Source organism: Opisthocomus hoazin, chromosome 8 (assembly GCF_030867145.1).
Source record: "Opisthocomus hoazin isolate bOpiHoa1 chromosome 8, bOpiHoa1.hap1, whole genome shotgun sequence".
Lineage (NCBI taxonomy): Eukaryota > Metazoa > Chordata > Aves > Opisthocomiformes > Opisthocomidae > Opisthocomus > Opisthocomus hoazin.
In genome coordinates this window covers 62,451,201-62,467,643 of record NC_134421.1, presented here as the reverse complement: position 1 = coordinate 62,467,643, position 16,443 = coordinate 62,451,201, and the positions used below count along the sequence as shown (strand labels likewise).

At 38.6% G+C, this 16,443-nt stretch overlaps 1 protein-coding gene across 1 annotated transcript in view; it reads left to right on the top strand.

Moving 5' to 3' along the window:
* The window catches only part of SEMA3C (semaphorin 3C), a 128,096-nt gene extending 113,853 nt beyond the window's left edge, over window positions 1-14,243 (top strand). Inside the window, exons 14-18 of the mRNA XM_075428503.1 lie at window positions 559-600; window positions 1,867-2,024; window positions 5,014-5,081; window positions 8,277-8,407; window positions 10,364-14,243. Coding sequence (XP_075284618.1) covers window positions 559-600; window positions 1,867-2,024; window positions 5,014-5,081; window positions 8,277-8,407; window positions 10,364-10,777 — 813 coding nt within the window. The 3' untranslated portion in view covers window positions 10,778-14,243. The remainder of the gene's footprint in view (window positions 1-558; window positions 601-1,866; window positions 2,025-5,013; window positions 5,082-8,276; window positions 8,408-10,363) is intronic.
* Window positions 14,244-16,443: the final 2,200 nt, after the last annotated feature.

Sequence of the window (16,443 nt, the reverse complement as noted above, 5' to 3'; positions counted from 1 at the left end):
AAGAAACATTCAGTAACACCCATGACATTTTTAATATTCTAGTCATCGATAATCTGAAAGTATATGTTGGATGGTAACCAAACTGTATGCACTGTAGATAATGTGTCAGAGAAATATGACATTTCCTTATCTGGATCATGTGGTAAATATGCATGAGCTATTGTATGGCTTTTCTTTATTATCAGCATCAAAGAAGAAACATTGTTTCTTATTACAAAGTAAGAGTAATGGCTTCAAAACATATTGCTCCTATATTGCTGAGGTAAACACAGATGTAGGTTAATTAAACATGTACAAAAACTTGTTGATGCGTCAGAGTACTAATAATGCAGTTGAGTTTAGCCAATACATCTAGTGAGACATTACTTGTATTTATGTCATTTGTTTAGTTCTGAGAATAGCAAAAAAAATAGCAGGAGTGAGTGATGCCTTTACAGGACATGAAAAGTTGTAGTTTTCTTAGATATGATTTAGGTTTTATTGAATTTTAAATTTTAATGTTGGGACAGCATTAGCAAGAGAGTCCTTGTAAATGTGGTTTGGAATTTTGTCTTTCAGAGTAATTCTCCTATAACAACAATGAAGATATCATCTAAAAAGGTAAAGAAAAGTGGAATGTTTACTTAATGCTTATTAAATGAGAAATAATTTGACTTGAAGATGTTAGAATACCAATTATTGTGCATCATACTAAATATAGGCAGGAGATTCTCCATAATGAACATGGAGAAACTTGACTGAAGTTTGCATGAGCTGTTTATATGCCCCAGAGCCACTAAAATAAAACAATTATATTCATTATGTATCATTTCTGATTCACTGTGTCAATTTTTTTGTTGTATTGCTTGACAATTAAGGAGAAAAGAGTCCTAAAAGAGGGAATTTGCCCTCCTCTTTTTTCCTACAAGTCCTAAATAAAAATCTTCCCTTGAATGTCTGGTCAATGCAAAAAGGTAGTGTTGCAGCTGTTGGGTCCATGGCGCAATTGTGTGTGTTTATTAGTAATAAATGATGGCAATAAGAATGATGAAAACAGATCAGAGGATTTCTGCTGAAATTTTAAACAGCCAAACTAAAAATATGTATTCCATGATTTTGCAAGGAACATGTTGCTTAATATTTTACAAAACTACTAGCAAGTAAATAGTATTCACTAAACTGAATTCAGTGTAAGGTTTTAGATTTATGACAAAAAGATCAGGGGAGTTGCAATATAAAAGGTTTTTGTTCAATATTAATTTGTATTTTTAGAATAATTGATTAATTGTTTCTGAGTAAAGCAGTCATTTTGGCCCAGATTTTAGCGATGACCTATTCACTTTGAGCTTCTTTTGCAAAAGCTCTCATTTATTATAAAAATTCTTTTGGCTTATTTTTCCAGGTATATAAGGCTATCAGAATCTGGCCCTCAGCCTCAACATAATCTCTAGGTTTTATGTCTTGGAAGTGTATGCACTGCTGAATCCAACTAGGAACTCTGCGTAGTATTCATTAAAGTGACTATGTGCAGAGAAATACTTAGTTCAAAGGCTTGAGCCAATAATCCTCACTGAATAAGAACCAAGTTCTCAAATCTAAGCAATATTAACTCAGCCTGTCTGCTCCAGAACAGAACAATGACGGTCAATGTCCAAAAGCCATTAACATTCCCCAGTGTTTGTAAGTGTTTTCGAACAGGAAGGTGGAAATATTATAGGCCTGTTCACCTGGGAGATTTCTGTTTATCTTGGCTTTATAGATATTAGTGGCTCCCCTCTTGGTCTTGAGTTAATTCCAAAATTAATTGAAAGGTTTGTAGGTGTGTTAGCCGAGTCTCGGGTGGAGCTGCTCCACATCTGAAATAAATCTTTCCATTTCCTTCTACAGCAACAGTTGTATGTGAGCTCAGATGAAGGGATCACCCAGGTATCCTTGCATCGCTGCCACATCTATGGGACTGCCTGTGCTGACTGCTGCCTAGCCCGAGATCCATACTGCGCCTGGGATGGCAACTCCTGCTCCAGGTTTTATCCCACAGGGAAGAGGTGAGCAGTATTAAGCAGCCCAGCAAAGCCTGCAAGGAAAGAAGGGTTCTGTTCTGCTGTGTAGCCTGGGGTGTTGTAATGCAATGGAGAATTGGGATGGCGTTCCTTGCAGGAGCATGTACAAACAATACCTCTGTAGCTATTGTGCTTGGCATTGTTCATCACCTACGACTGTATGCCACAAGTGTGTATGACAAAGAGCTTGCCTTTTCGTATCGAAAGTAATGGACTGAAAAAAGAAAAAAAAAGTTCCTAATCATAAATATGAATCCTTCTGTCTCACGCACACAATATCAGTGAAACATTTGTTCCCTTTGCTTAAATTCAGTTGCTCACTATGAATGTAATTATGATAGCCCTAAATATAGCAAAATATCTCTCCAACTCTCTGAGGAACAAAAAGTAATTTATTTCTTTTGTTCTTCATTTACTCCTAAATGAGAAGAATTATTTCCAGGGAAATTTTAGGCAAGTGTGATTTCCATGTAATGCCTGCAGATTCGGGGTTTTTGACATGAGATTTATTAAAGCAGACAGGGAAAGCAATTTCTATTTAATTTACAGCAGAGATAATAGTCCACCTCATAATTTTTATGCAAAACAGGAGCTTCTTTCCTCCTCCCAAGGGAAATATTTAATAGCAGGAGGCTGCAGTGAGCTCTTGTATTACTAAGATTTCACTTCATATGCAAACAAAGCTACAGAATACACAATGAGGTATTACTGCAGAGGAGGCAGACCTTTCAGGTGTATGCCAGAGCTTTACCCGCTATGTGCCACTGTGCTCACTGCCTGCAGCTGAGCTGCAGATGCAGAACACCAGATAGAGTTAACGGGCTTCACTCCTTTACCTACGTGGAGGGAGATGGTAGACAGAAACACGCAAAGCTTGGCTCTGCTCCAGCGACCCAACCACCTGATGGCAGTGTCATCCCCTGGGAATAAAGACAATTACTTTTGTTATTGTAAAGTTTTCTTTACTCATTCCTTATTTGAGATTAAAAGGTAAAACCCAACTTTGGCCATGTAGCAATTGGTAAAGTACCTGGGGTTTTTACTGCTGTCACTCGGCATATTCAGCCTCCAGTCTGCAAACTGTTTTCTTCCATGGAACAAAGGTCAAAAGACAGGATAGGGGGAAGGAAAGAAAAGAAAAACCCCTGAGTCTCAGGCCACCTAGCTGCTACACTAACATAGTTGCTGAAGGATATAATGAGCAGTCACGTACACCCAGTCTGTGCAGTTTCCAGTGAATTCCTTGCCATCCCCATTGTATACACCCAGGTTATTTCCACTGGGGCTTGCTTTCATGCTGACAGTTTGTTTGCAATTTGCTTTTTATATCAAACCAAAATAAACACCTAAAACTGTATGGGAAAAAAAAAAATCTGTTTTTCATATGTGGAGGAAATGAGTTGTCCCTTTATCTAACAAGAGAGATTATGAAAGAGAAAACAATGGTAATTAGAGCCAAATCCCATAGTCTAGACGCTAGTATCTGCTGGACACATTTGTTTGTTTGCCTCTTTTGACACTTCTGTCTCCCATGGATTGCTGTGGTTCCCCATTCAACATTGATTTACCTCAAAACACCTGACAGTATTACCTTTATTTTCTAAACATCACCTTTTCAACCTTTTTTTTTATAAATATCAAACTGTAAGTGGACATTCTCAGAACTGCTTGATGCAAGCAGCGTGCTGTTTCTGACAGCATGGAGCAGCTCACAGTATCACAGGAATACTGAAATTCACTCAGAAATTCTTCATTGTCTCCTTTGACTCACATAAATAGTTTACAAAGGTTAAGATCCCAAGGCATAAGATGAAATATTTTTGATGGTAAACATCAAAAATATACTTGGAATGTCAGAAATTACTACTTTGAAACATCACCTTTCAAATGTTTCCTTTTAGAACAATGCAGCGAAGGATCAGGTGACACAGGATTATAAACACTGTCTCTGGATGTTTGTTTAGTACCTGGTATAATGTGGCCGCAGAGGCATCACCCTTCACTCAGCAGTGCTGGAGCTCCAGGGGCTTTTTATGGTTTCTGATCTCACGAGTCATTAGTGCATAGCTCAGAATACAGATGTTACAGATCCCAAAAGCATCCATTTGCAACAGGCTATCACCAATATATTATTTTGTTGAACTTGATAAATATTGAATTAACTTACAGAATATTCAGTAAACAAAATAATATAGCTTAAGAATAAAAAATTCAGGTACCAGATTTTCATGCACTGAATTCTGTGAGCTATGACCTTCTAGCTGAGGACTGAAATGCCAGTATTCCCAGTCCCAGTAAGCTCCCTAGCTAGTTTGTTACAGAATCGTGATTTTGCATCTGTCATCCAAACAATACAACAAAGTCTCATTTAGAAGTATTCTGAGTTTGGTGAGTTTATCTTTTGGAAATAGTCACGTACAAGTAGAGGACGGAACTGAATCTTAGCTCTCCACCATTCTGGATGAATACTTAAGTCATTCTGCTACAAAGGTGGCTACAGGCACCAAAAATAAGGTGTCTGCCAAAATCAAGGTGGGAACATGCACTGTATCATAATTTTCTGTTGGTGCATCAGATAGGAGTATTGTGACTCTTACATATCTCATTATTAGGCACTTGCCTTTATGAAAACCTCCAGCTGGGGGTTCTGGCTTTGAATGTTAGGTCTTGCAACAGTGAGTATATGTCTATTTTATGCATGACCTCTAGCCCTTCCATCTCTATACCTCCATTGCAAAACTACTGTACCTACCAAAGGAATAACCATTTTATAAACTTCAGCAAACAGATTATTCACTTAAACAGTATCTTCACTCTAAGAAGCCTGCCAAAAGTAAAGCACACTCACAGTAGGTCATGAACTATCCTTAACAGTTTATCCAGTAAAAAAAACACCAAAACCCACAAATAAAAAAGTGTTTATTTGCCCTGTAGCTATCTTGGAGTAACATTTTGTTTTTACAAAATATTTCAGGAGGAGTCGTAGGCAAGATGTGAGACATGGAAACCCTCTGACTCAGTGCCGAGGTTTCAACCTGAAAGGTACTACAATTTAGAGATCCTCATGCTATATAAAGAATGCATAGCTTTCCTTTATGTGATTCATCATAACTCACATTATCTGTGTGGTTTACTGGTAAAGCATAATTATTTTCCAAGCCTGTGTTTTGTTTTGATTTGGTTTCGACATTTTTCCTTGCAATTACATGAAACTTGCATATATATGATAAAATGATGAACCATGAAAAACATTGTCCAGCATACATGAAATGAGAAGCTGGCTGTTGACTGGAAACAGGTACAGTCAAGTTGAGGGCTTTTCTACTTCTACATCCCTTCAGTCTTGATTAATACTTCTTCACGCATTTGAGTCTTGGACCTCAGAACTACTGTGAGTATTTGATGCCATGTCAAGTTTTGGAGCACATCTTTCAGCAAACAGTAGGTTTTAGGCTTATCTTTTGAGTTATGATTATTCCTTTCTTCCTTTACACGGGACAATCAACCGTTCCAGATCTCTTCATGAAGTTTCTATTTCCATCTGTTCAACTGTTTAGTCAGCCTGGCATGGTTTGAGTGGACAGGGGAGCCAATGCTCAGCCCTCCCAGCTACCACTTTCTCCAGATTGATGGACACCAGTCAAATATGGCCAAAGTCACAGCAAGAGTAGACATATACATAAGGGCAGCTTAATCCTCTTCAGCCCCATCCGTGTCTGAACTATGTGGTGGCAATGTATGCCATCAAACCAAGAGCACTCATTAGAGAATTATGCTTCTTTCACTTCTGTTTCTGAGCCTGCATTTTGAAGTGCATTCTCATCTGTACCATCTGGACACCAAATAATAGACCCGACTGTAAATTTTTGATTGATTTTTTTGATTAAAAGAACAATGCTTTAAGCGTTACATGTGAAAGGTTCAGTTGATAATAATTACACTGAAATGGCTTCTGCTGGGTCTTGGAAGAATCTCCTGGATGAAAACAGACTGCAACAGTCAGTTGGGTGTAGATCCAAATGTGGCTAATCCTGCTCTAGGTGCCGGTCTACAGCGCCAGCGGGTCTTTCCCCATGACTCAGTATTAGGTCATTCATAGGAAGATGAATAGTCTGAACAGGTAATTATAGAAGATGAACCCAGCATTAGAGTATGCACCTGAGCTCTGAGAGATCCATATTACAGCTTAGGATCTGAATCATGAAGTAACTTGAGCTGCGTGTCATACCTTGTAGGCATGAGCTGTGATCACCCACCCATTGTCTATCCCAAGGGTGGGTGTCTCCTCTTTCGATGTGGAAAATGTGAGAATATCAAGTGTCTGCTTTCAGGGCTGAGGGGAGACAAACGTTTAAACCTTGACAGTCTTGTGAAACAGGTTTCTTGTTTTCGAAACTTTTTTTTTAATGTGGATATATTTATAGGTTTATGTGTTTTAGAAATTTATAAAGGATGTTTTGGTGACAGCAGTGGGGATATAGCATAGGTAAATGGCAGTTGTTTCCCCAGTGGAAAAGAAGATAAAAAGAAACAGCAACTTAGACTCTTGCAAAATATAATTAAAGCCATTTATAGCAAAACTACGAAGTTTGGAGAAAAAAATGAAGCCTACCTAAAGGACAAAAGAGCAGAGAGTCAGGCAACAGCAAGAAATCTTCCAAGTTCGTAGGGAACCATAATCTTGAAACAAAGTATTTGAACATGATAGGGTTCATGCCTGAGACCTCTCAGCATGTATGAACTCAACATTTCTGGCATATTGGAATTTTTAAATAGGTCATCAAGAACTAGGGGACTTGTATGATTGCTTTTCGATGTCCTGTTTAATATTATTATGCTTGTGTTAGCCTTTATGGCCATTAGACAAATGCATTTGAATTCTCTCAATCTTTTTCTTAGCATGTATAAGTAGTAGCAGTAGTATGGAGTAGGTAAGAAGTTAGATATATACTGATCAATTAAACAGACAAAAATGCCTTTCTGTGGTGCATCTAGTTCCAGAGTACATAAAAATAATAATGTGTTACAGCTCTGATTCTCAGTGTTTCACAGCTACAGATGGGTCAGCCCACATGTAAGCTCCTTGCTAGCTTGTGGTCTCTGAATCCAAAATATTTCCACATTATTCTCCTGAAAGTTACGACTGATTTTGGTACAACATCATAAATGTGCTGAAAACTTTGAAGGTACTAGAACCAAGCAAAGTCTCCTTCCTTTAGTAAAATAGATTCCAATTTCACATATCAGCTGATGAAAGAAGCTGAAAAGAATGGGAGACAGAGTCTGAGGAAAACCAGCCTTAGGACTGTGCATAATAAGAGTCAGATTTTAGACGTGCAGACCTGTAGGATTTGCATGTCTCATGTTATTTGGCATCCATTACTCCTTTGTCCAAAAAAACCAAAAAAAAGTTGTATTTCATATATGATGTAAGCTTTTAAAGCTGGAAGTGTATTGTTTTCAGGACAAATATTATGATTTGGGCCAAGCAATGAGCATGCTAAAGTTCCTGTCGGTAACTGCCAGTGGTTCATCTATGAAGACTATAAAGGGGCACAACAAGTCTAAGCGATGACATACGCTCAGCACTTGCACAGGGGCTGCGGGACTGCTATAAATCTGTCCGGCTCTCTGTTGCTGGCCTGCCTAGGTATGCATTGCCTTGCAGATTCAGAGCCAAGTTCTCTGCTTGCTTTCTTCCATGGGAGAAGCGGAGGAGCAGGAGCCAAGTCTGCCCTCTCTCACCTCCCTGCGAACCTGCACGCAGCTGGAACAGACGGAGCCGTCTTTGGGGCCTGCTGCTGCATTTTGAGTCGTAGAGCCATGTCACCCCAACTCGTAAACTGTGAAGTGTGAAGAAATATATTAAATGCTTCATTCTGCTTTGGACAGTTCTAGACAGGCGTTCTTGTAGTAGTAGCGAATGGGATGATTTCAGGGAACGATATCCCTGAGCTCAGTTATCCCACCAGCAGAGCCTACCAGCCCGCAGGTATCCTGCTTTCTAAGAACAGACCATGTCGGACTGAAAACACTGGTATTTCAAACTGAATGTGCTTTGTCACTTTTCATTTCATTTCATTTCATTTCTCTGAAAATTTTGTGCCCTAGATTACTTAATATTGGCCAATACCAGGATCAGATATACTTCATTTTGCCTGTATTGCAAACAATAACTTGCTTTCTGTATAAAATCACCAATCACAGTAGCCTGGTATGTTTTCTTTTTCTTTCTAGCATACAGAAACGCTGCAGAAATAGTTCAGTACGGAGTGAAAAACAACACCACCTTTCTTGAATGCACACCCAAATCTCCTCAGGCCTCTATTAAGTGGCTGCTACAGAAGGACAATGACAGGAGGAAAGAGGTGAGTGATGTGAACAGTAGCTCTGGAAGGGACCTCAGTCGCATCCAATCCTCTCCCAAGACCAAGGCAAGGGAGCGTTTGTGTTTTCATCAGCAATCAGGTTAGAGTGAGGCTGGAGAATTTGTGTGGATGCAGGACAGTGACCAGCACTTTACTCGTAAATAAGGGCAGACTCTTCAGTATAACTGGGACTTCACTCCTTAGCCCCAGAGATTTCTATCAGAGCAGCACGGCTATCAGAAAATTCCTGTCAGCCTCTGAAGTCAGGGAACTAGTTAATGAATTTTTCCTTCACACCTTACTAATTGCAAACTGAAGGTTTGCAGCACTCATGACTTCTTATTGATCTGAGGGAATAGGCACAAAAGCGATAACCTGTATAAAGTTCAGGAAGAAGTCAGCATGCAGTAGCCCTTGTGTGCTATTGAAGAGATAGAAGGCAAAAGTGGGAGAAATGGGAAAGGTTGCTTTAGCAAGAAACTAGTCAAGACTAAGAACATGTATTGACAAAAGCATTTCCCCGCTATGGTGCAATCACATTTTCCATTACTGCACTCTCCAAGGCTCTCAAGTTTCAGCACTGTAATATACAGTGTGATTGTTTGTGGGGAATGTGCCTTCCTTAAGTAATATAAAAGGGGAAAAAATCCATTTCAAACCCAAGGCACTTACTATACGAATAAAGAGGAGCAACTTTCAAAAGGAAATGTTAAGTAATATAGTATCTGTTGATAGAATCTAAATACTGAAAAGCATTATTCACATATCAGGCCATTTTCCAAAATCAGAGAGGACTTACAAGCCTTTCACTCACTCTTTCATGCTGTTTTTCTCACTCTTCAAAGACTCAAGCCGTGTCTTAGCAATCTAGATGCAATTCTTTAACCCTTTCCTTCAGCAGAACATCTCCCTTTTTTGTTCTTATGTTCAATAACTTTATTAGAATCAATCCAGTTCTAAATAACAATGGACAAACTAAAGCAATCAAAGGGTTAATTACATTTCAGGCCCTCAGATTTCTGGAAATCTTACCTTCACAATGTCTACAAAAGTTTACAATAACAGAATAGCACAATAAATAAATAAATTCCCAAGAGAATCAGGTATAATGCAAAGTGCACTGGCAAAATAGAAAAATCATTCATAAAAATACCAGCAGTGGTATTCGTTCATAATGGGTTAAATTAGCAATTTTTACTTCATAGCTGATATGGAAAGGGACATGTGCACAGTCGTTTATAATCAGATGATAACTCAACAAGCTGTGGTAACTTGCTTTCTTTGAATGATGTGACCATCTCCTGGGACTGTCCAGAGTCTGAAGCCAGAAAGGAAACAGGAGAGCAGAAAAATTGCTCTTGATTTCCAAAGATCCAAGTGATGAGGCTACTGTGATGAAAACTTTTATGCCACGCTATAGACTCTGCAGTACAGATAGAGTTCTTCAGAAGTTAGCCCCAGGTACCTGCTCAAAGTCAAGATATTTAGAAGCCACCTTGCATTCAATGATAGATCAACCCCCAGTTCTGCACCTTTCTTCCACTGAGTCTCAGCAGCAATCTCTGATGCTGGAAGAGACATTGTCAGGGGTATAACCCTGGCAAATAAAAGTTCATGTCCTCAGGTCTGCTCTGTGAACATTGTGAAAACTCTTCTTTCGTATAGTCTCCAGATTTTTCATCTTTGTCTTCATCCTGATCAAATCTATTGTAAAATAAGGAATAAAAATATTTGAGTCATTTTCTTTAGCAATGCTTAACCTACCTTGAGGTAAGTTCTCTCCTAGCAGTAGCAGTAACAGTGGTCTCTGGGAGACGTGATAAAGCAAAATATAGTACCAATAAGAAACCCTTTAAGAAAGAAAGAGATGTTTGAACTGAAAAGCACCAAGAGATCCAAGTCTGTATTGTTCCATAACTTTCCCTGAAAAGTTCCTTCTACCTTTTCTCCCTTTAGGTCAAGCTGAATGAGAGGATCATATCTACTGAGCAAGGACTCCTCATTCGCTCTGTCCAAGACAGCGACCGGGGACTTTACCACTGCATCGCAACAGAGAACAACTTCAAGCAGACCTTAGCAAAGATCAATTTCAAAGTGTTAGATTCAGAGATGGTGGCCTTCATGACTGACAAATGGTCCCCTTGGACATGGGCCAGCTCGGTGCGAGCGCTGCAGTTCCACCCAAAGGACTTTGTGGGAGCTTTCAGCCACTCAGAAATGCAGATGATTAACCAGTACTGCAAAGACAGTAGACAGCAAGGTCAGCAGAGGGAAGAATCCCAGAAGATGAGAGGGGACTACAGCAAACTAAAGGCCCTTATCAATAGCAGAAAAAGTAGAAACAGAAGGAATCAATTACCTGGATCTTAATTTTATTTTGTAGTAATAGATATCCTTGTCCTCACTGTAGGGGGCTTATATTTGTCTATTGAGAACAAATTTGAGCAAATCTGGTAAAAAAATAAATGTAAATCCAGCAAGCTTCAGAAAAGATGCTTCTCCCAGTAAAATGCAGTGTAACTTAACTAAAGAAAATAATTCAGAGCATTTTCTTTCCTCAGTGCTGACTAACGCTAGCTTGGGCTCTGTCCTAGAAGCAGAACTGGGTATTCGTCTTAAACCAGATTCACCTTTAACATCTCAGTATTTAATTACAGCTGAATAGAAAGTTTTACAAAATCAATGCATTATCTTGCAACTCTGGAACTGTAACAATGAGCCTGGTGGTGAAAGAACCTGGGTTAAGACGCATGCTCAAAGTAGGATGGTACTAACTTGCGCTGCAGCATGTGAGTTTCTTCATGTTTACTGCTCAATATTTGGTTTACAGTTTTCACTCGTTCAAATCATGCGAATACATGCTGGTAAGAAGCAAGTAAAGTATAGTGGCAATGTTTCATTCGGTCAGAGGTCAAATGAAGGAAAGAGTAGAAGAAAAACAAAAAAAATATTATACTTTATCAGAGAAAACACTTATTATTGTGCATAGTATGAGTTGTAATAATTTCATGAGATCTGGAATGTAATTTAAACTATCTTTGCTCATATTGATTTTTTTTAAATAGGGTGTCCTATAACACTGCATAGCTTTACAAGTGGCACAAAGCTAACATGAGAATGTTCATTATACATATGATTTTGAAAAACACCTTAGTGACTTAGGTATTTTAGCTATTTTTCAAAGAATTACACTTTTTTCAGAGGACAGAATGTGGGTATACTGTAGATTGCTCACTTAGAAATGAAAAACATAGATTACTTTTAATCTGTTCAGTGGTTAAAATGAAGCTGGTCTGCAATGTGGAAACAAGTCATGAGTGTCTTTTTGAAAATTTTAAAACATTATTTTTTCTACTATTTTATCAAAGTTGCAAGTATTTTAACTAGAATTTTTAAATTAAACCATTTCCATTTTCCAGTTAATGTACCCTTTTTCTTTTCAGTGTTATTTTCACAATTTCCTCTTATTTTCAATTTTCTGCTGGAAAGAAGAGCAGGAAAAGAAAAGGGTGGAAAAAAAACAATGAGGGAAAAATAAGACAGAAGAATGGGTTTGGGCCAAAAAAAACAAAAAAGTGTAACAACTTGAGAGGCATGTTTAAACAGAAGTATTTTTGTTTAAGAAGCAGCTGTCAGGTCTAATGAAGTATGTTTAGTTGATAATTGGGTAAATCTGTATCAAGCCATCCTGGGAAAAACTATCACTTTTTGACAACACTAATGCAAAAAAATAGGGACAAATCTTCCTCGTTGTACTATGTGAGAGTGGTCCGTAAGTCTGTTCAAAAGAGATAGGACAGGGTTTAAAAATGTATGAGTACCTTAGAAAAATTGTGGTTTATTCCATGATATTTTATAATAGTATAAAAAAAAATAAACTAATATTCAGCTCAAAAAAAAAAAAAAAAAGGTAAATTTCTGGAAAAAAAAGAGTAACAATAATTTCTGAACCCAGAGAAGGTAAGAAAAGGTATTTTTCAAAAGTCGTTACTTCCAGCTAGTAACAGATGGATATGGTATTTTAAAACATAGTTTTAAACATTCTACTGGGTCTCTGTTGAAACTCTTTGGACATTATTTTGATTCTGCTTCTATTAGAATACTCTGGGAGTAACTCTACAGAGTGCAGGAGAACACCTCTGGGTTTGTGCCTCTGTGAATTAAGACCGAGTGCAATGGAGGGAACTCTGGTATTTGCCTGGTACCAGTTAGATGTGTCACTTTGTCACCGCTTGATGCAGGAAATGGGCCGTGATTGATCAAACCACTTAAATGCTGTCTCGAAGTCCCTTTGACGCTGGTGGGAGCTTGTTGAATTCAATTTGTGTGCTTACTGCTTGCTTCAAAGGGGATGGCAATGCCAGCCTGCTCATGTATTTCTATCTAGTTAAGTGTTTTCCTTAATCAAGGCCTAAATGTGTATTTCAGCCGTATGTAGGCACTGGTATCTAAGGTCCTTCTTACTGAAACCATCAGGAAACTTTCTCTTTGACTTCAGAGAGCTTGAATCTGGCCTCAAGAGCTGGCAAAGCACTCTGGAGGGGGGGAAAAAAAAAAAAAAAAAAAAGAAAAATGAGATGGGTAGAGGACAATAAGATTTTTGGGGTTTTTTCCCCAGCTGACTTTCAGTGCAGCAAGCTAATTTTTGTTTTCCTGAGGATGGCTGACTTCTGAAGAGTGTAAGTGACAAACCAAAAATCAAGTGCCACGAAATAGAACTACCTCCTGAAATGACGTTATTGCATATACTCTGTATGCTGCCATGCTCTTCCGATGTCCCCACCAGATTCACTGCAGAGTTAGGGTGATATTAATGAATGTTGTAAGGATGATAATTGCTTCCAGATGCAATACAGTGATTAATAGGTATTTAAGGGTACAATTTACCCTTTAAGTGATTAGGTACAGTGATATTTTAATAGGCCCCAATTAGGCCTCAGAAATTATAGTTACACTGTTTTCTAACAGAATATTGGCAATAAGGGGTTCCATTAAAACAATCAGCATAGCTCAGAGTTTCATATGATTATAAAATAATATTTTTAAAGCTGCTTCATATACCATTATTATGGTATGACTGTTTAAGGGATTATACTTAAACTAACATTTTTCCTGCTGCATGAAAACTTCAGCACATATATAATAAGCTTCTGTCAGTGCGTAACTGGTCCAAGCTTTAGCAGCCTTCCCCTGTGTATAGAGTGTTCAGGAGCCAGATGCTCAGCTGGTACAAACTAATGTAACTTCCTTGCTGTCCATTTAGCTACTGTGGTTTATACCAGCTGAGGGTTTGGCCCTAAATGTACAGAATAGACAAACTGCAATTTTTATTTGTTCAAAGTAGCCCCTCTACTGTAGGTAACACCAAAACTGAAGACTGTAATATTGTTTGTGCTATTTAATACTTCCTATTTTGAGGATTACTGAATAATGTATATAATTTTATTCCTTAAAAAATATGAAAGCAAAATGACATCTAGGCATAACTTCACCAAATGTAAAGATATGTTCTCTGCTAAGGACTTCACCAAGTACTGATATTTTTTTGGCTATTTTTATTTTGTGTAGTTTGTAAAGTTTGCTGAAATCTTGACCTAGCAATGTGTTATTTGCAGTTGTTGTTACTGTAGATATGTGTGTTTTATTAAGAAAATCTTGTTTTTAAAAGTGTAGCTATGTGTATAAGTTCCTAGCATGATGAAACTGTCATTACAGTGAATATGCATTATACAGTGTGTAAGAAAGAACAAATTGTAGTTTAACATAGTGCTATTTAATTTAATATCTAAAATACTATTTGCCTGACAAAATAAAGCGTGTTGCAACAACTTAAAAATTTATTGTTTTCCCCTTTATATATGTTAAAAATAAAGAACTTCTTTTTTTATCTGAAAAGCAATCCCATAGACTTTCTTAAAAAAGTCCAAGAAAATGCTCGCAGCATCAGGTATTACAGCTGGTCAGTTCTGAGCCCTGCTCTGCGCTGAGCACACAATCACAGAGATTTCCAGGAGTACACAGAGAGTCGGAGATTAATTCTTTCAGAAGTGACCCCATGTAAAGACTCTGCATATAAACAGGTTAACATTTATTCATTGTAAATAAAGAAAAAAAGAAAAATTTGTTTTCTACTAGAAGTACAATCAGAAGTGTCCAACTTCAAAAAAAGGGGAATGAAGTGTAAATGCTTTCTGCTTATATTTCATTGGGAAAAAAAACAAACACAAAAAGCCCCAAACAAAGAAAAAAATAAGCGCATTCTGTGAAATTCTGCAGATGAAACAAACTGTGTTGTTCAGGTTTTTCTTTCAGCTGGGACTCGAGGCATTCTCCCAGCAGCTCTGCAGGGGAGGTAGGCTGGCGGGGCTGCACCCATTTCCTGGCTTGTCTGTGGAGTGAAATAACCTTCCCGACACTTACAGAATGCTCCTTTTTCCTGCATCTATCATCCAGGCAGTGTTATTATTACTCTTCTTATTATCTGTTTTTCCAGATGGGTTTTAACAAGAAAGCATAGGCCCTCCTTCAGTTTTTGGGATAATAATTAAAAATTAAATGTCACAAATGCTGACCTTCACAACAAGGTTCTGGATCGTTAAACCTGGATCTTGATTTCCCAGATAGATAGGTTCTTGCAAGGTTTTGTGAGGTGTGAGTGGATAAGATTACCTCACTCCAGGATTTCCGTACTGGCTGGTTCCAGGATGTGCTGACACTGGATAGTTACCTGCTCAGCACTCAGGCCAGTCTGGGTCAGAAGCTGAGGTTTTGAGCACTTCCACATGCTGTAGAAAATGTTTGGATTAGACTCCAAAAAAGCCGGGCATTTAGAGTTTTACACTCTGAGAAACCCTTCCCAGATCTGATTCTCTGTCTTTAAATCCTGCTCAGTTGTCTTTTGCTAATCTTCTCCTCCTTCTCTTTTTTTTCCCCCACCTGTAGGGCTGAATAAGTTCAACACTTATGGCTTAGATTCCGTAGCTCTGAGCAGTGGCAAAACAAGACTCGAGTCTTCTCTGGACATCAGATGTGAGATCTTCAAAGAACTGAGCTTCTCCTTTGTCTTTCAAATGTCTGCTGGAGGGGTGGTTTTTTTCCATCTGGGAGCTACTGCTTTTTCTAAAGTCTCGCTTCTGGTGACAAGACCTTTCTTCAAGTGAAAGCAGGATGCAAAACTCACACACTTAACAAAGTCTCTTGCGATGCACGTGCCCATGGAGGACCCCTATGGGACAGAGCAATGTCATGTGCAGCCTCCTCTGTGCAGCCACAGAAGTTCAGAGGTGACCAGCAAAAAATGTTGCTGGCACAAGAGGCTCTGCTAACAACGGGATGGCTCCCAATGCTAAGGGGGGATTGTTGCCTCTGGAATGAATTGTTGCCTCCAGAATTAAGTCAGCAGCTGTAATTCTGTGGGGCAGGCCATAAAAACAGGTTGAGGCATTGTGACTTTTGCATAAAGCACTGGACTAGGTCTCTGGAGACCAATACTTCTTTATGCTTTGCACTGCAGCTGGCTTGCTAAGCCCTGCTCATGCACCCCAAGGTGGTCTGGAGAGAAGTGACTTCAAGTGATATGAGCCCAAGTGAAACTACACACAAATGCTCACCAGCAGGTTTCAGAGAGATACATGCATACATACAACTACCTGCATAGAGAGGAGCTTTTCTTTCCATACGGTATTTGCTGATCCATCCAGCTTCCTTTAATATTAACATATGTGCTTTTCCTGTTTCAGCATGGGCAGAATCAGACCGCAGGGTCCCAAGACATCAGTAGCTTGTGGGTAGAGCAGTTACCATCTCTGAAAGCATTTTAGATGATAAGTTATTGGTTGACAAAAGCCCTTTCTTCTGATCATTCCGCTTTCTAACTTACCTTCTTCTGCACTATGTCAACGAGAATTTCCTTTTAGCATCAGGAGACCAGCACAGTGTAAGAAACGAAAAACGTGCGGTCATTTAACATGTTTAATCTAAACTAGAGACTGAGATTTAAAGATGCTTTGGCATTCTGAACACTCCAAGATGCAAGT